General features: G+C 41.5%; 2 protein-coding genes across 3 annotated transcripts in view; both read right to left on the bottom strand.

Moving 5' to 3' along the window:
• WASF2 (WASP family member 2) overlaps window positions 1-20,699 on the bottom strand; it is a 937,387-nt gene extending 916,688 nt beyond the window's left edge. Inside the window, exon 1 of one of the 2 annotated variants that reach the window (XM_082684860.1) lies at window positions 20,537-20,699. The gene's annotated coding sequence lies outside the window, so the exon portion shown is untranslated. The remainder of the gene's footprint in view (window positions 1-20,536) is intronic. The other variant, XM_082684862.1, reaches the window with a different exon arrangement.
• TAF12 (TATA-box binding protein associated factor 12) overlaps window positions 1-24,272 on the bottom strand; it is a 38,680-nt gene extending 14,408 nt beyond the window's left edge. The window contains exons 1-3 of the mRNA XM_082684943.1: window positions 24,132-24,272; window positions 6,530-6,781; window positions 4,714-4,791 (exon numbers count right to left, since the gene is read on the bottom strand). Of these exons, the coding sequence (XP_082541069.1) occupies window positions 4,714-4,791; window positions 6,530-6,697 (246 nt within the window). The 5' untranslated portion in view covers window positions 6,698-6,781; window positions 24,132-24,272. The remainder of the gene's footprint in view (window positions 1-4,713; window positions 4,792-6,529; window positions 6,782-24,131) is intronic.
• Between the last annotated feature and the right edge of the window lie 296 nt (window positions 24,273-24,568).

A 24,568-nucleotide genomic window follows, 5' to 3' on the forward strand; every position in this document is an offset into this window, starting at 1 on the left:
CTCCAAGAAATATTACCAAGAAAGATGAAAGCGTATTTCCACACAAAAATGTATACACGAGGGGCACCTGGGTAGCTCAGTTGTTAAGTGGCTGCCTTCAGCTCAGGTCATGATCCCTGAGTCCTGGGATCGAACCCCACATTGCGTTCCCTGCTCCGCAGGAAACCTGCTTTTCCCTCCCCCACTACCCCTGCTTGTGTTCCCTCTCTTGCTATGTCCCCCTCTGTCAAAAGAAATGTGTACACGAGTCAAAAAGAAAAGAAAAAACAGAAAATTTGCATGTGAATATTCACGCAACATTATTCATAATAACCAAAAAGTGCATACAACCCATCAACCGATGAATGGCTAAACAAAATACAGTATGTCTCTAGAATGGAAGAGTATTCTGTCATAAAAAGAAATGAGGTACTCATACTCCTTACAACATGAACTTTAAAAACATTATACTAAATGAAAGAAGGCATGCACAGACATCACGTATCATATGACTCCATTTATCTGAAATGTCCAGAAGAGGCCAATCTATAGACACAGAAAGTAAATTAGTAGTTAGTTGCTTAAGGACTATGGGGGCTGGGGAAAAATGGGAGTGACTGCTCATAGGTATGGGTTTCTTTCAGGGATGAGGAAAATGTTCTAAAAATGCCTGTGTTAAACCCTAAGAGACTCTTAACTGTAGGAAACAAACTGAGGGTTGCTGGAGGGCATCCCAGGTGGGAGGGGGGATGGGATAACTGGGTGATGGGCATTAAGGAGGGCACATGATGTAATGGGCTCTGGGTGTTATATGTAACTGATGAATCACTGACCTCTACCTCTGAAACTAATAATACATCATGTGTTAAAAAAAATGACTGTGTTGAGAGTTGCACAATTCTGTGAAGAGACTAATGACCACTGAACTGTAGATTTCAAATGAGTGAATTTTATGGTGTATGAATTATATCGCAATAAAACTGCTGCCTCAAACACCCTCCCAACACACACATACACACGCAGAGAGAGCAAATATTTTCCCTCTGGTTAAAAAAATAAAAATAAATGGGGCATCTAGGTGGCTCAGTCGGTTAAGTGGCTGCTTTCAGCTCGGGTCATTATCCCAGGTTGGTGGAGAGCCTGCTTCTCCCTCTCCCTCTGCCTGCTGCTCTACCTACTTGTGCTCTCTATGTCTCTGTCAAATAAATAAATAAACTCTTAAAAAAGAAATAAAATTAAATTAAAATTAAAATGAAGTTATACTGTTTTTGTAATCTGTATTTCTCTTCCCTGTCACTACACATTCCTCAGCAAAGGCAAAACAGACAACATCAATAAGAAACTCCAAACTCGGGACGCCTGGGTGGCTCAATTGGTTAAGCGGCTGCCTTTGGCTCAGGTATTGATCCCAGCGTACTGGGATTGAGTCCCAAATTGGGCTCCCTGCTCAGCAGGGAGCCTGCTTCTCCCTCTGCCTCTACTTGCCACTCTGCCTGCTTGTGCTCACTCTTACTCCTCTCTCTCTCTGACAAATAAATAAAATCTTTAATTAAAAAAAAAAAAAAAGAAAAAAAAGAAACTCCAAACCCCAAAATAGACAAAATCATCCCAGAATTGAGGCACTCACATCCCCCAAATAAAAACACGCTCTAGGAAGCCAGCACAACAAAAGAAAAAAGATAGATACTGAGGCTCATATGAAAATTCAGAATTTAAAAAAAAGTGAAGACTAAAAAAACAGATCAGAACAGCATGGAATTCCTTTCTTTTTCTAAGCAGGCTCGATGCTGAACATGGGGATTGAACTTACAACCCTGAGAGCAAGAGTCGCAAGCTCTACAGACTAAGCCTGCCAGGCATCCACACAAGATTTCCTAATAGGTTTTTTGAAGACATGGAGCAATACCTTCACAAATGGAAGGAAAAAATTATTTTCATAATCTAATTCTAAACCCATGCAAACTAAAAGTTCTGAGGTTAGAATGTAAGAGACTTTCAAACACTTGCTTCTTTTTTTTTTTTTTAAGATTTTATTTATTTATTTGACAGAGAGAGATCACAAGTAGGCAGAGAGGCAGGCAGAGAGAGAGAGGAGAAAGCAGGCTCCCCGCTGAGCAGAGAGCCTGATGCGGGGCTCGATCCCAGGACCCTGAGATTATGACCTGAGCCGAAGGCAGAGGCTCAACCCACTGAGCTACCCAGGCGCCCCCAAACATTTGCTTCTTGTCTATTCTTTTGTAGGCAGTAACAATAACAAAAAAATGCGCTCTAACAAAAAAAGAGACTAAGAGGATGTGGGATCTAAGAAACAAGAGAGCCAGAGGGGGGAAAAAAAAAGAGTGACAGGAAGACTGGGGAGGGCTTGTTCAAGTGGCCTAAAATTAATTAGACCAGAAGATGGGTTCTTTTTATTATTGATATTCAAATTCAATCAACCAACATATAGTACATTATTAGTTTCAGATGTAGTGTTCAATGATTCATCGGTTGCATATAACACCTAGTGTTCATCATATCATGGGTCCTCCTTAAAGGATGGAGTTTCTTTCTTTTTTAAAGATTTTATTTATTTATTTGACAGAGAGTGAGCTCACAAGGAGGTAGAGAAACAGGCAGAGGGAGAGAGAGAGAGAGAAGCAGGCTCCCCGCTGAGCAGAGAGCCCGATGCGGGGCTCGATCCCAGAACCCTGAGATCATGACCTGAGCTGAAGGCAGAGGCTTAACCCACTGAGCCACCCAGGCACCCCAGGATGGAGGTTTCTGAGCATGAAATCTGAGTTGGGGAGGGGAGGAGGACCCAAATCTGCATATTACTTATCCCTTTGGAAAACAATGTTGATAGGTGAATACCAGAGCTGATAGTAGAACCAGAATAAAAAATGGCACAAAGAGGGCGCCTGGGTGGCTCAGTGGGTTAAGCCGCTGCCTTCGGCTCAGGTCATGATCTCGGGGTCCTGGGATCGAGTCCCGCATCGGGCTCTCTCTGCTCAGCAGGGAGCCTGCTTCCTCCTCTCTCTCTCTCTGCCTCTCTGCCCACTTGTGATTTCTCTCTGTCAAATAAATAAATAAAATCTTTAAAAAAAAAAAAAATGGCACAAAGAAAACTAAATAAAAATAAGTCAATTATAGGGGCGCCTGGCTAGCTCAGTAGGTAGAATGTGTGACTCTTGATTTCAGGGTTGTAAGTTCAAGTCCCATGTTGGGTACAGAGATTACTGACAAAAACAAACAAAACAAAACAAAACAAAAAAAACCCCACAACGAAACAAAGGCACTTAGGTGGCTCAGTTGATTAATCGTCTGCTTTTGGCTCAGGTTGTGATCCCAGGTCCTGGGATCAAGCCCCACGTCAGGATCCCTGTTCAGTGGGGAGCCCGCTTCTCCCTCTCTCTGCAGCTTCCCCTGCATGTGCTCTCTCTCTCTCTGTCAAACAAATAAATAAAATCTTAAAAAAAAAAAGTCAATTATCAACTTTAGTAGGTAGTACAAAACCGGACTTGGTTCAGAGGTGAACAATATGTACTTGATCAGAAAAATGTCAACACTGATTTCTGAGTTATCTAAATGCTGTGACAAAACTATATTGGAGGGGGGCGCCTGGGTGGCGCAGTTCGTTAAGTGACTGCCTTCGGCTCAGGTCATGATCCTGAAGTCCTGGGATGGAGTCCAGCATTGGGCTCCCTGCTCAACAGGGAGTCGACTTCTTCCTCTGACCCTCTCCCCTCTCATGCTCTCTCACTCTCTCTCTCAAGTAAATAAATAAAATCTTAAAAACAAAACAAAAAAAACTATATTGGAGAGATGGCTGTGTGGCCCTATCACTTGAGCATCTGCCTTTGGATCAGGTCACGATCCCAGGGTTCTGGGATCAAGTCCCACATCAGGCTACTTGCTCAGTGAGGAGCCTGCTTCTCCCTCTTCCTCTGTCTGCTATTCCCCCAGCTTGTGCGCTCTCGCTCTCGCTCTCTCTCTCTCTCTTTCTCTCTGACAAATAAATAAATAAATAAATAAATAAAATCCTTTAAAAATATGTGTTTAAAAAATATATATATATTAGAAAAATGAGGGAGGGTGCCTGGGTGGCTCAGTTAGTTAAGCATCTGACCCTGGCTCAGGTCATGATCTTGGCTCCCTGCTCAGCAGAGAGTCTGCTCCTCCCTTTGCCTGCTGCTTCCCCTGCTTGTGCACTCTTTCTCTCTCTCTCTGACAAATAAATAAAATCTTTAAAAAAAAATTAACTCTACTGCTAAAAAAAAAAAAGAAAAAAGAGAAATGAGGGAAAGGAGCATGGATGGACATGTGTGAGTGGCTTAACAAAATCCTCATCTATAGGAAGTCCAAAGACAGAAACTGAAGAATATCTGTTTAACTGTATTACTTAGAAACATGGAGGAATATCACATGAACAACTAAAATTGTTGAAAGTAATTGCCTACGAGCAGCAAACTGAACCCTTTTCACCAAGCAAAAAAAGCAGCAGCTGCTAGGTATAAAATGCTAGGCATTTTATAAAATGCTAGGCATTCTCCCAGGTGATTTGTATAAAGTTATTCGAAGAGACGCTCAAAATAACCCTGTCGATAAGTAATACCACACCCTACCAACACAAAAAGCTATGTGTCCACAGCTACAAAGCTGGTAAGTGGCAGAGCCAAGATTCAAATTCAGATCTGTCTGCCTCTGAAGTCTTAGCTCTCAGGGACACAGACTCTGGGGTGCCCAACTCCATCTTACCTCTTCCACATCTTCATCCAATTGCTCATTAGGATCCACTTCTCTTACTAAGTCTTGTAATTTCTTCTTGGTCAAAACCTAAAGTTAATTGGGAGAAGATTTTTCAGCCAAGTATTAAGGAAACAGAATACCTCATTCTCCTATAATGAAGAAATGCTGTCAGTTTGCTGGGTTTAGTTTCTACTTTCCAAAAGTTAACAGTCTAGCCTCCCTGGCAGTATGCTCTAAGACTACACTCTCAAGACAGAAGTGGCCTAGGGAAAGGCTGAAAGAGCAGTGTGGAAGAGAGACCAACATCTGTCAGTTTATTTCTGCTTCTTGTGCTCACTGTGCCTTACCCTCCCTCTACATTAAGTAATTTGCAATTATCTGATAACTGTAACTTGTACTGTGCCTCTGTTGTCTTTGGACATGTTTTTCCTATCTGCTCTGTCCATGGTGGCTTCTTTCTGCTTTTCCTAGCCCACCCAGGTAAAAGGAACCACTTCCTCCTTTGGCCTCTAGGGTATCCTGTGCACCCTCTGTCACTGCATATATTATAAACTTGCCTGTTCCTGGCTTAATAGGCTGAAAGCTCCCTGATGGCAGGGAACATGTGTTCATCTCTGTATAATATTTGTATAAGTGCATGAAGCTGTGACTTCTCTTTCATAAAGGAAATGTCATGTCATATACATATGCCATTAAATAATCAAGACGTACATTAAAGTGCTGACCATAGTTATTTTGGGGTGGTGGTAGAATTATGGGCTCTTTATTCTTCTGTATTTCTAAAGTTTCTGTGATAAGCATGCATGTATAATTTTGGAAATGAAGAAACAAATTTTTAAAATAATTATTTGTTAATTATGTGTCAGATCTATTCATTCTACTATTAAATCCACTTAAGGCAAGCCTTCATTCCATGTCTTGATTTACTGCAAAAGTCTTAGACTTGGGTCTTCCTCTCAGTCCACCCCCTTTCTACCTTTCTTGTCCACTTACTACCAAGATAATCCTAAGACATATGACTTTTATAATTACTTACTCGTCTATTAAATATTTGCAAAGATTGTCTAATGACTAAGTGTTTCAAAGGAGACTGACTAGCATATGCGCAGTATATTCTGCCATAATCCTGCCTATGTAATGTTACCTCCTGTTCTCCTCCAACAGACTCCACATTCAACACAGGTTGGCTTCCCAAATGTCTGCCCAACCCTCCCCATTCACCTTTGCTAGTCCCCCACCCCATTCTCTTGAAATGTCTCTCCCTCCTATTCTATCCAGCCTATAAAGCCCCAGACAAGAGATTATACTTATTTCTTATCTCTTGTGGCTCCGGAGGGCAGAATCAGAATCATGAGCAGAAAGTGGGGGAGAGAGGACATGGGGGGGGGATTTTAGAATTAGTGCACAAAGTTAATAATGGAGCAGCTGGATGAACTAGAAGGAGAAAAGACCAGAGGCAATAATGCTTTTATTACAGGAATAATGAATAATGAATCCATTAGTTATTTCATTATTTTATTTAACAATTATATAGCGTATATATTTTTATATATACATATATAAAAACCTGTCATAGGCAACATGTGTTAGTGTGTGTGTATGAATGTATGTACATATACACACACACACATAAATACCACAGAGTAAACATTGATAAACATTGTACATGATAATCTGATAAGGAACTTTAGAAGTCCAAAGGAGGGAAAAGACTCTTTTTCAGCTGAGAGGAAGAGGCAGCATCTGAGATAGACATCTCTCAAAGCATTACTGGTTCAAATAACGTAAGAGATGCCTAGGGAGAGCAAAAAGTAAGAGATGATACCTGATTGTTTTCAGGGCTGAGACGCCCTCCTGTCCCAGGAGTGCCTGGTATCTTTACCACTGTGGTGCTATTGGCCATGGAGCCTTGTGGAGGGGTGCTGGCTGGTTCCGGTTTTATGGATGAGAAATTGGAGAGGTTGATTAGGGCTGAGGGGCCAAACTGGTTCATAATCTGTCGAGCTTTGGACTTCAGCTCATAGAGCTTATCGAGGTCCTGTTTCTTTTTGGAGCTGTGAGGACCAAGGCCAATCAGCTGTAGAAGGAAAACAAGAGAACTAGCTCCAGAAACATCTTTAATAAAGGATAAGGTTTGAAAGTAAAATTGTATAAGGTCTGTCAGACTTGCAGGGTCTTCAGGATATCTGGGATAGTGAACATTCACACCTACACATTAAAAATGGAGGGAATGAAGAATGTTCACTGCTCTCACCTCAAATTTAGAAACCATCTTGTCTCCAAAAGCTAAATGAAATAGTTCACAAAATTAAATAAGGAAGAAAGTAAATGAAATGGTAAATCTTATGTACAAAAATAGAGTAGAATGAGTAAGACATTTTTGAAGACTTTGTAAAAATAGAATATTTGGTTAAGTACTACATGCCTTATTTCTGAACAGCAAATTATGTTATATTCAAACAAATCATGGCACAATCACATACTTAAAACCCAGTCACAAAACTTAAGAAAATAGATTAGTTCCTTTTGGCACTTCAAAACATGCTTACATCTATGTCAGGTCTATGTCTAAAAAACACCGTTTTTAGCAACTGTTAAAAGTAAGCTGTTCTTTGTCATCAAGAGCAAATTTTTTGAGTGTTAACAATCTTTAAGTACATGCAGAGTCCCAAACCCAGAGTAGTCAAGATGCCTAAATTTTAAAGCCATGAGGTAGACTCTGTGGACAGCAGCTTTGGTGTCATCGACATCAGAAGCACATTTGCCAAGTTCCACCAACAGTGGCCTCAACGAGCTTACTTACAGCTATCTGAGTGTCTAGATCTTTAATTACATCAGCAACGGCTGTGAGCCCGGTGAAATGAGAGGCAGCCATTTTCAAAAGCTACCTGTAAATAAACAACTGGCATCAACCACCACCATTGCCACAGCACTTTGGCTGCTTGGCCTGGCACATCTTCACTGACCAGGATCCAAGCAAACCGGATGTGGAGAAACAACATCCTTATTCTTGTCTCCTTATTCATACTGCACACTGAGGAAAACATCTCCATCTCTTTCATACACAACCTCTAAAATTAATTAATGACAATTATAGTAATGTAGCTTCTCTTCCAATAAAACAATGTTCTATTGGTAGGGTAAGCCAGCAGCATATGAAAACTTCACTGGCCAAAACTGTGAAATGAACCTGCAGGAATCACAACAGTGGTTTTCAGAACTTGGTGAAGCTTAGCAACCTAAATGAGCATCTGCACCTGTCAACTCTGGCCCCGTATTGCTGCGTTCCTCCACAACAAACTGTCTAACTCTCTAATATGAGAAATGACCTTTCCTGGTCTGCCCTTAATAAAAGCAGCGAATGGGGCGCCTGGGTGGCTCAGTCTGTTAAGCGTCTGCCTTTGGCTCGGGTAACAATCCCAGGGCCCTTGATCAAGTCCCGCATCAGGCTCCCTGCTCAGTGGAGAGTCTGCTTCTCCCTCTCCCTTTCCCTCTGCCTCTCCTGTGCATTATACTGTATATAAAACCAACTTGTGCTCCCCCTCTCCCTCTCTCTCAAGTAAATAAATAAAATGTTTAAAAATAAGGGTATCCTGGGTGGCTCAGTCATTACGCATCTGGCTTCGGCTCGAGTCAAGATCCCAGGGTCCCGGGATAGAGTCCTGCACCGGGCTCCCTGCTCAGCAGGAAGCCTGCTTCTCTCTCTATCAAATGGATAAATAAAATCTTGAAACAAATACTTTAAAAATAAATAAGTTAAAGCAACTAGCTACTTACTGGTTAAGTGACCAAGAGAAACTTGTTGGCCAAGAGGCAGCTGAGGGGACAGCAGAGCATCAGGATCACTTGTTTTTTAACCATTTGCCTCCCTTTCCCTTACCCACAAATGTCATCAATGGAAGAATCAGGATAGGGAAAAATTGTTGACATGGTAATAGTTCTGTAATGTTATAAAACCAAACTATTCCCCCACAGCGAGTTAAGAAAGAGCCTTATTAAAGATTATCAGTATGTTCACCATACTGAACATTATACCTTTCAAATAACATTCCCACAACCTACAAGGGACTTCCCAAATAGGACTGAGTATTGCTCAAAATAAGCAGAAGACTCTTTGTAACAGAGGTTTCTGTATAATGGGAATTTCTCTAATAAGACCTGTAGACAAAAATACAGCCTATCTACACAGCACCAAATATGGATAATCATTTATCAAATTAGGAATTAGCCTTAAGGAATAGTTCCAATGGCTACTAATGAAATAAGAGGAATCTGTACATTGTAAGAAAAATCAAAGTTTCTCCCTCAGAAACTAGACTGTACTTTACTGTTTTGTTGAGAAACAAACAATACTTCTGCATTTTCAATAATTCTGGGAAAGCGAACTACTCTTCCATTAAAACAAAACAAAAGAAAGCATATGATAACCACTCATTACCAGACACTGCCCTTAGTTTCCTAAACTGTACCTTTATTTGGTTGGATTTAAAACACGCCTGGATGGCTCAGGGGGTTGACGCCTCTGCTTTCAGCTCAGGTCATGATCTCAGGGTCCTGGGATGGAGCCTCGCATGAGGATCTCTGCTCAGCGGGGAGCCCGCTTCCTCCTCTCTCTCTGCCTGCCTCTCTGCCTACTTGTGATCTCTCTCTCTCTCTCTCTGTCAAATAAATAAAATCTTTGGAAAAAAATAAATAAAACACCATATTCATATGGGTGATGATTACATGGGTTTATACAATGTCAAATTCATCACACTGAATATTTAAGATCTGTGCATTTTACTGTATATAAATTATACCACAATTAAGGACAATAAATCAAATCTCCTGCATAAGAATGAAAACTTGTGCTCCCAGGCAAACCTATATGCTAATGTTCATAGCATTTATCAATAGGGAAAAGGCAGATAATTGAATCGGGTTTCATGTTTAAAATTTAAATATGTGATCTACCTGGAATGAGAGGATATATATATATATATACACACACACACACACACATATATATCCCTCCCTTTATACACTCCTCTATTTCATTTTTTTGGAAGATTTTTTTTTTTAAGATTTTATTTATTTATTTGACAGACCGAGATCACAAGTAGGCAGAGAGGAAGGCAGAGAGAGAGGGAAGCAGGCTCCCCGCCAAGCAGAGAGCCCGATGTGGGGCTCGATCCCAGGACCCTGGGATCATGACCTGAGCCGAAGGCAGAGGCTTAACCCACTGAGCCATCCAGGCGCCCCAGATTTTATTTATTCAACACAGAGAGAGAAAGCCAGAGAGCACAAGCCGGAGGAATGGAAGAGGGAGAAGGAGAAGCAGGCATTCCGCTGAACAAGGAGCCCGACATAGGGCTTGATCCCAGGACCCTGGGATCATGTCCTGAGCTGAAGACAGATACTTAACTGACTGAGCCCCCCAGGTGCCCCTGCACTCCTCTATTTCAGATGGATCAAATATTTAAACCTTAAATATAAAATAATATACTAGAATGTAGGAGATTTTAAAAAATATTCTGAAATCTAAACCTCTCACTTTGTACAAAACCTAACTCAAAATGGATCACAGTTTTTTTTTTTTTTAAAGATTTTATTTATTTTTTTGACAGAGAGAGAGACAGCGAGATAAGAAACACAAGCAAGGGAGCAACAGAGAGGAGAAGCAGGTCCCCTACCAAGCAGGAAGCCCCATGTGGGGCTCAATCCCAGGACTCTGGGATCATGATCTGAGGCAAAGGCAGATGCTTAACAACTGAGCTACCCCAGCGCCCCTGGATCACAGTCTTTAATGTAAAATGTAGAACTATAAAACTTTTAGGAAAAAAAAAAAAACAACAACAACAGAGGAAAGGGCACCTTGGTGGCTCAGTGGGTTAAAGCCTCTGCCTTCAGCTCAGGTCATGGTCTCAGGGTCCTGGGATCGAGCCCCACATCAGGCTCTCTGCTCAGAGGGGAGCCTGCTTCCCCCTCTCTCTCTGCCTGCCTCTCAGCCTACTTGTGATCTCTCTCTCTGTTAATAAATAAAATATTAAAAAAAACAAAAACAAAAACAGAGGAAAAGCGTTGGGCTCTACTAGGCAGAATTCGTAAGACTTGGCACCAAATGCACAATCAGTAAAAGGAAATACTGATAAATTGGCCTTCATCAAATTAAAATAAATTTCTTCTGTGAAAGTTCCATGTGAAAAGGATGAAAAGACAAGCTACAGAGTAGGAGAAAATATTTACAAACTACATATCCAACAAAAGACTAGTATCTAGGGGTGCCTGTATGGCTCAGTCGTTGGATGTCTGCCTTCATCGGCTCAGGTCATGATCTCAAGGTCCTGTGATAGAGCCCCGCATCAGGCTCCCTGCTCTACTGGAAGCCTGCTTCTCCCTCTTTCACTCCCCCTACTTGTGTTCACTCTCTCGCTGTCTCTCTCTCTGTCAAATAAATAAAATCTTAAAAAAAAAAAAAAAAAACGAAACTAGTATCTAAAATTATAAAGAACTCTCAAAACTCAACTTTTTTTTAACTAATTCAATCACAAAATGAAGACACAACCAGACATTTCACCAAAGAGGATATACAGATGGCAAATAAAGCACATGAAGATGTTCAATATCATTAGTCATAAAAAAAAAAAGGCAAATTAAACCTGCAATGAGATAAAACCACACACCTATGAGTAAAATAAAAAACGACGATAGAACCAAATGCTGACGAGGATGAAGAGAAACTGGGTCACTAGTACACTGCCACTAGGAAAGGAAACAGTATAGCCACTTTGCAAAACAGTTTGCAGTTTCTTTAAAAAAAAATCTACTCATGTACTGTCATAGAAGAGCCTAAAAAGACATAAAGACAAAATGGGAAAACTGTGATCTGAATTCAGTTAATAGTACTGTATCAAGGGGCACCTGAGCTCAGTCTGGTAAGCATCTGCCTTTGGCTCAGGTCAGGATCCCAGGATCCTGGAATGGAGCCCCACACTGGGCTCCCTGCTCAGCAGGAAGCTTGCCTCTCCCTCTTCCACTCCCCCTGCCCATGTTCCCTTTCTTGCTATGTCTCTGTCAAATAAATAAATCTAGAAAAGAGAGAGAGAGCGCACGCGAGAGAGCGCTCGAAAATGCGTATATGGGGGAGGAGGAGGAGCAGAGAAAGAGGGACAAGTGGACTGCACTGAACATGGGCTGGACACAGGGCTTGATCCCACCACACCCCAAGATCATTACTTGAGCCAAAATCAAGTCAGAAGCTTAACTGACTGAGCCACCCAGGTCTCCCAAAGAGCCTGCAATTTTATTTTTCTTTAAATATTTTATCTATTTATTTGACAGAGATCACAAGTAGGCAGAGAGGCAGGCAGAGAGAGAGAGAGAGGAGGAAGCAGGCTCTCCATTGCGCAGAAAGCCTGATGGGGGGCTTGATCCATGATCCCAAGATCATGACCCGAACCAAAGGCAGAGGCTTTAACCCACTGAGCCACCCAGGTGCCCGGAGCCTGCAATTTTAAAATCAGGGTTATGAGTTCAGGCCCATGTTGGGTGTGGAGCTCACTTTAAAAAACAAAAACAAAAAAAAAAAATAAAATAAAATCTTAAAAAAAAAAAAAAGGTGGGGGGGAAGGGAACAAATCACTGATACATAACAATAGGGATAACTTAAAATATTTAAGTAAAAAAAAAAAAAGTCAGTTCCAAAAGAATACACAATGTATGATTTATATGAAATCCTAATGTCTAATGATCTAAAAACTAATCTCTAGGGGCACCTGGGTGGCTCAGTGGGTTAAAGCCTCTGCCTTCAGCTCAGGTCATGATCTCAGGGTCCTGGGATCCAGCCCCACATGTAGCTCTCTGCTTGGCGGGGAGCATGCATCCTCCTCTCTCTGCCTGCCTCTCTGCCTACTTGTGATCTCTATCTGTCAAAAAAAAAAAAAACCCAAAAAACAAAAAACAAAACACCAAAAAACAAAAAACTAATCTCTAGCAATAGATGGGGCAGAGAGTTTGGGGCATGGGGGAAGTTTGTGCTGTGGATAGGGAAAGTTTGTATGTATGTAAACACGCTCTATCCTGAGTGAGGTGATGCTTACCCAGATGCATGCATTTATCAAAACTCATCAAACTGTCTACCTAAAATGTGCACATTTTATTGCATGCAAATTATACCTCAATAAATCTGACTCAGGAAAAAAAAATCTCAACATGCAACTAACTATTATATGACCCAACAATTCAAGTCCTAGGCATTTATCCTAGAGAAATGAAAACTTACATTCACACCAAAACCTGCACATGAATATCATAGTAGCTTTATTTGTAATACTCAACTGTAATCAGTTCAGATGTCTCTTAAAAAGTGAATGATTAAACAAACTGTGGTATATCCATATCATGGAAAATTACTTATCAATAAAAAGAAAAAAACTTGATACATACAACTTGAATGAACCTCCAGAGAATTATGCTGAACAAAAGATTACAAAAAGAGTATGTCTGGGGCTCCTGGGTGGCTTAGTCGGTTAAGTCGTTAAGCCTTCAGCTCAGCATCCTGGAATCAAGCACTGTGTCACCTCTCCCCGCCCCCGCTCCTGTGTTCTCTCTCTTATTCACTCTCTCTCTCAAATAAATAAAATCCCCCCCCCCTTTTTTTAAAGAGTACATTTATAGAACATCTTTGAAATGATAAAAATTTAGGAATAGAGGGCAGATTAGTGAGGTTGTCAGGGACAGGGTGGCAGGGAATCAGATGTGGTTATAAAAGGGCAAAATGAGGGGCAGTGATTCAGTTCACTGTCTTGACTGTGATGATGGATAAAAGGACCTATAAAACTGACTAAGTTGTATAGGACTTAATCCACATACATCCATAACTGAACACAACAAGTAAATGGACACAAGTAAAACTGGGTAAATCTGAGTAAGACTAACAGATTACATCAATGTGAATATCCTGGTTATCATAACAGACAACAGTTTTGCAAAATGTACCATTGGAGAAAACTGAGCAAAGCATTATTTCTTGTAACTACACATAAATCTACGATTATCTCAATTTTTAAAAATTAAAAAAAATTTATTCTCAGTCATGAGTGAAAAACACTTTTGCGGCACCTGGATGGCTCAGTCAGTTATGCATCTGACTCTTGAGTCTGGTTCAGGTCCTGAGTTCCGGGTTGTAGGATCAAATCTCACATCAGGTTCCAATCAGAGTCTGCTTGGGTTTCTTTTTCTCCCTCTCCTTCTGCCCCCCTCCAACCTACTCATGCTTGCTTGGTCTCTTTCACTCTCTAAGATAAATAAATACATTTTAAAAGAAAAGAAAAGAGAAGCCCTTCTAAAGATGACACAAAGCTCAGGAGCCATAAAAGACTGACGTGTTCAATCACATATAAATAAAAATATCTGAAAAAAAAATTAAATTTTTAAATAAAAATGAAAATGTCTGCATGACAAAAAACATAATAAAGTTAAAGGACAAAAGACAAACTAGCAAAAATACATACAATATGTATCAAAGATAAAAAACTAATTTCTTTCACATATAAAAAATACCTACACATCAATATACACTGAACAACCCAAAAGAAAAATTGCAAAAAACAACAAAAACATGACTGCAAATAGCTCTTAAAGTAATGGAATGATCCTTAAAAAAAAAGTAATGATGGGGCGCCTGAGTGGCTCAGTGGGTTAAAGCCTCTGCCTTCGGCTCAGGTCATGATCCCAGGGTCCTGGGATTGAGCCCCGCATCGGGCTCTCTGCGTAGCAGGGAGCCTGCTTCCTCCTCTGTCTCTCTCTGCCTGCCTTTCTGCCTACTTGTGATCTCTGTCAAATAAATAAATAAAACCTTTAAAAAAAAAAAAAAGTAATGAAATGATCCTTACGTTCATTCATAATAAAAATGCAAATTCAAACTATTTATTACTCCTTTGGCAATGATGAAAAAGTTTTATAAGTACTGTTTCAAAGTTTTATTATTTTTTTTTAAAGATTTTATTTATTTATTTGACAGAGAGAAATTACAAGTACACTGAGAGGCAGGCAGAGACAGAAGGAAGCAGGCTCCCTGCCGAGCAGAGAGCCCGATGCGGGACTCAATCCCAGGACCCCGAGATCATGACCCGAGCCGAAGGCAGCGGCTCAACCCACTGAGCCACCCAGGCGCCCGCAAAGTTTTATTTTTTTTAAAGATTTTATTTACTTATTTGACAGACAGAGATCACAAGTAGGCGGAGAGGCAGCAGGGTGTTGGGTGGATGGGGAAGGGAGGAAAAGGCTCCACACTGAGCAGAGAGCCCAATGCCGGGCTTGATCCCAGGATCCTGAGATCATGATCTAAACCGAAGGCAGAGGCTTAACCCACTAAGCCACCCAGGCGCCCATTTGAAAGTTTTATAGAGAAACAGTCATTTCACACATTGTTGGATTTGGGGGTGGGGTGGAGGATATAAATTAGTTAGGTCTCTACAAAGGGCTACTTGGCAGTATCTACCAAAATCAGAAAAGCATGTACTGGGGCACCTCAGTGGCTCAGTCAGTTGAGCATCCAGCTCTTGATTTTGGCTCAGGTCATGATCTCAGGGACATGAGAACAAGTCCCATGTCCCATAGAGCATGCTTAAGATTCTCACTCTCATTCTTCCTCTGCCCCTCCCCCACCACTGGTGCCTATACTCTCTCTAAAAAAATAAAGAAAAAGAAAGAAAAAAGAAAAGCATATGTTGGTTTGATCCCATAGTTCAATCTTTAGCAATTTATAGTTGGACATCTATGTAAATAGAAATATACATATGAGGATTATCAACCTAAATGTCCATCAAAAGTGATATAGTTAGGGCTGCCTGGGTAGCTCAGCCAGTTAAGCATCTGCCTTTGGCTCAGGTCATGGTCCCAGTGTCCTGGGATCAAGTCCCACTTTGGGCTCCACGCTCAGCGGGAAGCCTATTTCTCCCTCTCCCACTCCTCGTGCTTGTGTTCCCTCTCTCACTGTGTCTCTGTCAAATAAATGAATAAAAGCTTAAAAAAAAAAAAGTGAGGGTGCCTGGGTGACTCAGTCCTTGGGCATCTCCCCTCAACTCAGGCCATGATCCCAGGGTCCTAGTTTTGAGGCCCACATGGAGCTCCCTGCTCAGCAGGAGGCTTACTTTCCCCTCTCCCACTCCCCCTGCTTGTGTTTTTTCTCTCACTGGGTCTCTGTCAAATAAATAAATAAAATCTTTTTTTTTAAAAGTGATATAGTTAAATAAATTAGTGTATAACCACAAAACGAAATACACTGGAAAAGAATAAGACTCATGAAAATATTAAGCTGAATAAAAGATGCCTGGCTGGCTCAGTTGTAAGAGCATGTGACTCTTGATCTGGGGGTCATAAGATCAAGCTGCGTGCTGGGTGTAGAGATTACTTAAATAAATAAAACTTTTTAAAAAATTTATAGGGTTGAAGAGTGGGGGAAAAGATTAGGGACTGACTGCTAATGGCAGAGGATTCATTTTAGGGGGGATAAAAATAATCGAAATTAGGGGCGCCTGGGTGGCTCAGTGGGTTAAAGCCTCTGCCTTCAGCTCAGGTCATGATCCCAGGGTCCTGGGATCTAGCCCCGCATGGGGCTCACTGCTCGACAGGGAGCCTGCTTCCTTCTCTCTCTCTGCCTGCCTTTCTGCCTACTTGAGATCTCTGTCAAATAAATAAATAAAATCTTAAAAAAAAAAAGTCTGTTAAAAAAATAATAATCGAAATAAGATTATGGTGATGGCTGCACAAGCATGAGTGTACAAAAAAAAGCCACTGAACTGTACATCTGACAATGGTGAATTGTATGATATGTGAATAGCATCTCAATAAAGATGTTTTTAAAAAACGAGGAAGAGGGGTGCCTGGGTGGCTCAGTCATTGAGCGTCTGCCTTCAGCTCAGGTCATGATCCCAGAGCCCTGGGATCGAGCCCTGCATTGGGCTCCTGCTCACTGGGGAGCCTGCTTCTCTCTCTCCCATTCCCCCCTACTTGTGTTCCTTCTCTTGCTATTTCTCTGTCAAATAAAGAAAATCTTTTAAAAAAATGTAAATCCATAAAACTTTTACAAGAAAGCGTAGGGAAAAAAATCTTCGTAACTTTGGGTCAGGGCAGGAATCTTAGATATAACACCAAAGGCGCAATCCACAAAAGAAAGAAACTGCTTAAGTATGTGATTGGGTGGCTCAGTCCTTACACATCTGCCTTTGGCTCAGGTCATGATCCTAGGGTCCTGGGATCGAGCCCCCATCGGGTTCCCTGCTCAGCGGGAAGCCTGCTTTTCCCTCTCCCACTCCCCCTGCTTGTGCTCCCTCTCTTACTGTCTCTCTCTGTCAAATAAATAAAATCTTAAAGAGAAAATAAAATAAAATAAAATTTTATTTTATTTTCTACCAGAAAAAAGTGGATTTAATCAAAATGCAAACTCCTGCTCTCTCAGTCATAGACTAAGAGAAAATATTTACAAATCACATATCTGACAAACAACTTGTATCCAGGATATATAAAGAACTCTCAAAATTCAACAATAAGAGAAAAACCAATTTAAAAAATGGGCAAAAAATCTGAACAGATCCTTCACCTAAGATAAACAGATGGCAAATAAACACATGAAAAGATACTCAGTATCATTAGTCATCTGGGAAATGCAATTAGGGAAATGAGTACTAAATACTATTAGAATAATTAAAATTTTTAAAAAATCAACCAGTGCTGGAGAGGATGTTGAGCAACTGAAACCGTCATACATTTCTGTGTGAATGTTTAAAATGGTGCAATCTCACATTGGGGAGGGTATGTGCTTTGGTGAGTGCTGTGAAGTGTGTAAACCTGGTGATTCACAGACCTGTACCCCTGGGGATAAAAATATATGTTTATAAAAAATAAAAATTAAAAGTCTCTAAAATAAAAAAAAAAATGGTGCAATCTCTGTGGAAAACAGTTTAGCAGGATTTAAAAAAAAAAATTTTTTTTAAGATTTTATTTATTTATTTGACAGAGAGAGATCACAAGTAGGCAGAGAGGCAGGCAGAGAGAGAGAGAGAGAGGAGGAAGCAGGCTCCCTGCTGAGCAGAGAGCCCGATGCGGGACTCGATCCCAGGACCCTGAGATCATGACCTGAGCCGAAAGCAGTGGCTTAACCCACTGAGCTACCCAGGCGCCCCTTTTTTAAATTTTTTAAATTTTTTTTAGAGATATTATTTATTTGAGAGAGTGAGTGATAGCGCACAAGTTGGGTAGAGGAGGGGAGGTAGAAGCCGACTCCCTGCTTAGCAGCGAGTCTGACTCAGGACTCGATCCAATGACTCCAGGATCATGACCTGAGTTGAAGGCAGCTGCTTAACTGACTGAGCCAGCCAGGCACCCCAGTTTGGCAGTTTCTTACAAAGCTAAATATATACTTATCATATGATCCGGCAATCCCACCCCTAGTTATTTACCCTAAAGAAATGAAAACATGTTCACACAAAAATCGGTACATGAATGTTATAGCAATATTATTAACTGCCAAAAAGTGGAAACAATCCAGATTTCCTTCAACTGATGAGTGGATAAACTAAGAATATATATCCATATAATAGAATACTACTCAGCAGTAGGAAGGAACAATTACTGATCCATGCAACAACATGGGTAATCTCGAGTGCGTATGCTAAGTGAGAGGCAAGACTCAAAAGGCTACTTACTGTATGATTCCATTTATATGAATGACACTCTGTAAAAGGCAAGTCGATATGGGTGGAGAAAACAGGTTAGTGGCTGCCAGTGGCTTAGAGTGCTAGGGCTGGACAACGAAGAACAGCATGAAGCAAACTCTGGGGGTGGTGGAACTGTGAGGTAGCAGTGTTATGGTGCTTATACGACAGTATGCATTTGTCACAACTCACAGAACTGTACTCCCAAAAGAGTGGATTTTTTGGTATATAAATTAAAAAACAAAACATCACATGCCTCTACATCCAAATTATTTGTATACTGACAACTTTCATCAAGTACAATTGTGGATGATGCTGACCAAGCACAATGGAATGAAGTGACTGTAAATAACCTGAATTCCATTACATAATATACCTTGGTTGCCTTTGGGCTCCTCAAATTTCTAATTTTCACTTACTTGGAATGCCAAGAAACAGAAAGCACTGCTGTGTCAAAAGGGGCATTTTCTGTGAGACAGTTTGGGAGAACAATTATAAGAGTAAACCCTTATTAGCACCTACTATGTAGAAATCACATGCCAGGAGTTACAAAATAAGTCCATGCCCCAGTGATTTACAGTAAAAGTTATTTAGTAATTTTATCAAAACAAGATTGTATGGCTGGAGTTCAATTAAATACCAAGCCTATCCTTCCTCCCCCTTACCAGTTACATTTAAACTCCTGTTGATAGGCTTAGGGTAACAGCTCCTAACTGCTTTTCCCTTTTCAGCTTGAACCTCAAACAGAAATCCAGTTGCAACCCTACTACTGTACTAAGAGTATCCGATTTTCAGAAGGTTAGGATATGGGGGGATACCTTGTAGTAGTTATAAGACCATGGTGTTTTTTAGACATTTGTTTCATTAACAGACTTTTTTTTCCTAAAGATTTTCTTTCTGGGGCACCTGGGTAGCTCCGTCGTTAAGCCTCTGCCTTCGGCTCAGGTCATGATCCCAAGGTTCTGGGATCTAGCCCCACATCGGGCTCCCTGCTTGGCAGAAAACCTGCTTCTCCCTCTCCCACTCTCCCTGCTTGTGTTCCCTCTCTTGCTGTGTTTCTCTCTGTCAAATAAATAAATAAAATCTAAAAAAAAAAAAAAAAAAAGATTTTCTAAGTATACTCTACACCCTATGTTGGGGGCTTGAACTTACAAACCCGAGATCAAGAGTTGCATGCTCTTCCGACTGAGCCAGCCAAGCACCCCACAGATCCACCCACCAAGATTTTTTTTTTTAAGATTTTATTTATTTGACAGAAATAGAGATCACAAGTAGGCAGAGAGGTAGACAGAGAGAGAGAGAGAGAGAGGGGAGGAAGCAGGCTCCCTACTGAGCAGAGAGCCTGATGTGGGGCTCGATCCCAATCCTGGGATCATCACCTAAGCTGAAGGCAGAGGCTTAACCCACTGAGCCATCCAGTGCCCACTGTGCCCCAAGATTTTTTTTTATTAGGGGAACAGAATAGGGGAGTAAAAGACCAGATTGTCTCTAAAACCCTTTTATTTCTGAAACGTTTAGGAATTATTTAAAATACTGGAGTGAAGGGGACTGCCAGACTAATGACATAAATGCCCTATCACTACGGTACATGACTTCACCTAATGACTGGGTTTCGTACCTGTTTCTCTTCTCACTAGCTTCTACATGTATCTAAATGAATTCATATTTCCCAGCCTAAAAAAACAGAATCATTAATTGCATCCTACATAGAAGACCCGAGAACAATAGAAACGTGGGATTTTTTTCCCACTAGTTTTTTTTGCCTAGTTTGGTGCTATTTAGGTGGTTTTGACTTAATAGAAAGGCAGTACAATGCAGTGGTTGAAGGCATGGACTCTGGTGGCAGTGTCTGAGTTCAAGCACCAACTCTGCCACTTAATAATAGCTTAAGTCCCCGAGCAAGTTATCTAATCTCTTTATGCCTCAATTTCCTCACCTGAAAAATTGAGTTAATCATATAGTGTATCTCATGGGACTGTTGTGATAATACACTGAGTTTATGAATCTAAAGCACTCAGAAGAGTGCCTGGTACATGGAAAGTACAAATAAATGTTTGCTAAAATTATATAATATATATGCCTCCTCTTCTAAATCTTAGTTACAAAAACCACTGTATTAAAACTAAAAGGCTGGGCACCTGGGTGTCTCAGTCGTCAGGCGTCTGCCTTCCGGTCAGATCATGATCCTAGGGTCCTGGGATGGAGGCCCACATTGGGCTCCCTGCTCGGCAGGAAGCCTGCTTCTCCCTTTCCCACTCCCCCTGCTTGTGTTCCCTCTCTCTCTCTGTCAAATAAACAAATAAAATGTTTAAAAAAATAAAAAATAAAACGAAAAGGTTTTCCCATTGTGGTATGTGGGGTGCCATCCTATAACCATTTTTATGACTACAGACCTTAACAAATTAAAACATGGGGGCGCCTGGGTGGCTCAGTGGGTTAAAGCTTCTGCCTTCGGCTCAGGTCATGGGCTCTCTACTCCGCAGGGAGCCTGCTTCCTCCCCTCTCCCTCCGCCTGCTTCTCTGCCTACTTGTGATCTGTTTGTCAAATAAATAAATAAAATCTCTAAAAAAAAAAAAAATAGGATCAGACAGATTTTAAAGTCCTTTTCAACTCTAAGAATTAGTGTAAGATTTTAGATTAAGTCCATATGTACTGATTTCAGTTTGTCTTCTGCATCCAGCACACCTGTTTTACACTAGACTCTAACCACTGCTGGTATATTGTCTCCAAAGTATTTGGGGGCTTTCCATGAAGACTGCAGATCAAAAGTAATATGTTCTATTTTCGTATCTGCTCTAACACAATGATTTTCTGATCAGGTACTTTGAAATACTATTATAACTCAATGCTAGAGCCACAAATGAGTGAAATAAATACATTTTGCAAATGTAGACATGGATATTAACTCAGAACTAAGTTATCATTAATTAAACTATCAGGTACTTTGAAATGGTGGCATGGGCATGCTTTATTTCATAATTTGGTGTAAGTTTTGATCACTTGCAAACAGTAGAGGCACTTTCAAACAGTATAAGCTGACCCTTTGGGAAAAAATAATAGTTTCAACTAGTTGGCCCAATTTCCCTGATTTAGTTTAGGTTAAAATTAATTTAAAGTCAGTACTATTTAGGTTCTTGTTCTTCAAGTTGGTCTTTCTTGGCCTCCTAAATTTAAAATTAAATATATCCTAGTCCATTGTGAGAAAAAGTTCGATTCAGGTCCCATTTTCCTATCTTAAATATCTATTTAAAACATAGAAAAAACGGGGCGCCTGTGCTGCTCAGTCATTAAGCCTCTGCCTTGGGCTCTGGTCATGACCCCAGCGTCCTGGGATTGAGCCCCACACTGGGCTCTATGCCGGGCAGGAGGCCTGCTTCTCCCTCTCCCCCTCACCCTGCTTGTGTTCCCTCTCTTGCTGTGTCTCTATGTCAAATAAATAAATAAAATCTTAAAAAAAAAATAAAAAACCACCAAAATTTAGTTCTCCTCAAATATTATACTATATAAGTATCCTAACAAGTTACAGTACTTCACATAAAGAGAAGTCTTAAGGGAGAGGGAGGTGCTTTCATTCAATGATATGTTTTGTGTGTTATTTCTATTTTGTTGATGTGCAAACTGATACATGGAGAAGAATTCACTTGGAAAAGTAGAACAGGGGCACCTGGGTGGCTCAATGGGTTAAAGCCTTTGCCTTTGCCTTCGGCTCAGGTCATGATCCCAGGGTCCTGGGATTGAGCCCGTGCCAGGCTCTCTGCTCAGCAGGGAGCCTGCTTCCTCATCTCTCTCTGCCTGCCTCTCTGCCTACTTGTGATCTCTGTCTGTCAAATAAATAAAATCTTAAAAAAAAAAAAAAAAAGAAAAGTAGAACAAAGTTAGTCAAACACATAACATGGGTTTAGTACCATGTTTTCAGGCAAGGTACTTAATCTCTGAACCAATTCTGAACCAATTTCAATATCTAACTTATGGGGCTGTAAGTGATAATTAAATGATTTAATATTTGAAAGTGCTTATGATAGTGCCTGATTAGTCTTTTCAGGAAAAGATATTATTGAAAGGAAGTGACTCGTCCAAGTATCTTTGACATTCTTTTTGAAAAGCAGCCATCTGGGGTGCAGGGATGGGTGGGGAGGGGGACTCAGTTGGATAAAGCACCTGCCTTTGGCTCAGGTCATGATCCCAGGGTGCTGGGATGGAGCTGAAGTCAGGCTCCCTGCTCAGCAGGCAGCCTGTTTCTCCTGCTCCCTCTGCTGCTTCCCCTGCTTGTACTCACTGTCTCTCTCAAATAAGAAATCTTAAAAAAATAATAAATAGAAAATAAAATAAAAGCAGCCATCTCCAGTAAAAGCCTATAATAAAAATACAGGATACAACTTATTTATCTGCAACTTTCAAAACTGCTTCCTAAATTTGGGGGGTGGGGGGAAGATGGGGCTTGGTTTAAAGGTTCCCTACCTGGTTAAGTGTCATTTAATGTATTGATGTCAATACAGTAAAAAGCCTCAAAATAAAGTACTACATTTGGGAAAAAATTTCCTTCTTGAGTTTGAGGTTAAAGCAAAGATTCTAGAAGCATGTTTTCAAGGCTACTTGCCAAGTATCTCCTATTTGCTAGACACAGCAGGGTACTATATCAAAATTATGATCTAATCAATCATTACCTCACTGTGATCCTATACCCTCTTTGGACCTTAGCCCCTTTGCATATAAAACAGGAGTTTAAAAAAGATTATCTTTCTGGGCCATCCTGTCCTCCTATCTCCAACATTCTTTGATTTGAGATGCAGAGATCTGTGCTCAATAAGGTTGAATGGAATGGTATTTAAAGCACTTATCAAGTATATAACTGGGTTCAAACGGCTTCGACTTCACATCAGAGCTTCGAAAGAATGAAGCAGAAAACGAAGATGCTTGCATGGGGCTTTCCTAGATAAAGTATCTGACACAAGAAAAGCCTGCCCAAAGCCAAGCAGGCAGCGCGAAGGAAGGGTCTTCTTCCCCGGAATACATCCTTTACCACTCTGGACTCAGAGTGTGTGAGGAAAAAAAAAAAAAAAAAAAAAAAACACTAGATCTTTTCCAAACTCTCTCCCTTTCCCTTGGAGTGTGATCTCGCAGCCATGGCCCCTTACACTCTCCGCTTTGGTGAGCTCGGGTCCTCACAGCCCTGTTCCCTCAGGTATTTCGGAGTCTCCAAGCCCCGATCCCGTTCCCACAGAAGCCCGTCTTCATTGCCCGCTGCTGTTCCTTCCAAACCCAAGTGTTCTCTGAGTGCTCCTGCCCCTCAGGAACCTAAGTCTTCGCTACCCTTTTTCTGACTCCTTAGGAGCCTGGATCTTCACTGTCCCGCTTCTGTCTCTTAGGAGCCCAAGTCCTCACAGCTCCGCTTTTACCTTTCGGAAGCCCGTGTCTTCACGCCCCTTTCCTCTCCGACCCTCTCCTCTTAGGAGCACGGGTCTTCACAATCCTGTCCCTCTCACACCGCTTTTCCCTCAGGTGCCGGAGAACTCACATCCGTCCCGGTTCCCTAAGTCCCGTCTACAGCCCGGGTCCCCACAGCCGCGTCTTCTCCGAGCCCCGTTCCCCTCAGTCCCGTCCCAACAGCCTGATTCCTCGCACAACCCGGTCTCCTCCACAACCTAGTTCTTCAAACACTGACCCACTGTGGGTCTGGGTCCTGACTCCCTCCTCCCGCTCTTCTTCCTCAACTGCCAGGGCCCAAGACTCACAGGCAGCAGCGTCTATCTCCCCATGATATGCGGAGACTGCCCCAGTGAAGCGTTCGTCTCAGCAGCCGGTCCGACTGCTCGGCCCTCCCCGAGTACTTCCGGCACCGCTCCCCGCCTCCAACCCGGAAACGCGCGGCTCTTCCGGCCGGCGGGCGCGCGCCTGGCTTACGCAGGCGCAGACTGGCTTCTGACACGTGGTCAGGCTGCAGGCTGTTGCTCAGCTCCGGCCGTTGTGTTTTTTCTTGTTTGGGGTTGACTGGCAGCGTGGGCGAGCCGTTCGCCTTCTACCCAGGTGTTACGAGCTTTGCCCTTGTTTCCGTCTCCGCTTGTCATATATATCGCTAGCACTACCGGTAATTGACGCCCTCGGACGGTTTAGAGGTCGCCATTTTTAGTTGGTGCCTTTATCTTGATAACGGAATGGAGAAACCCACCTG

This window comes from Mustela nivalis (assembly GCF_964662115.1).
Source record: "Mustela nivalis genome assembly, chromosome: 10".
Taxonomy (NCBI): Eukaryota; Metazoa; Chordata; class Mammalia; order Carnivora; family Mustelidae; genus Mustela; species Mustela nivalis.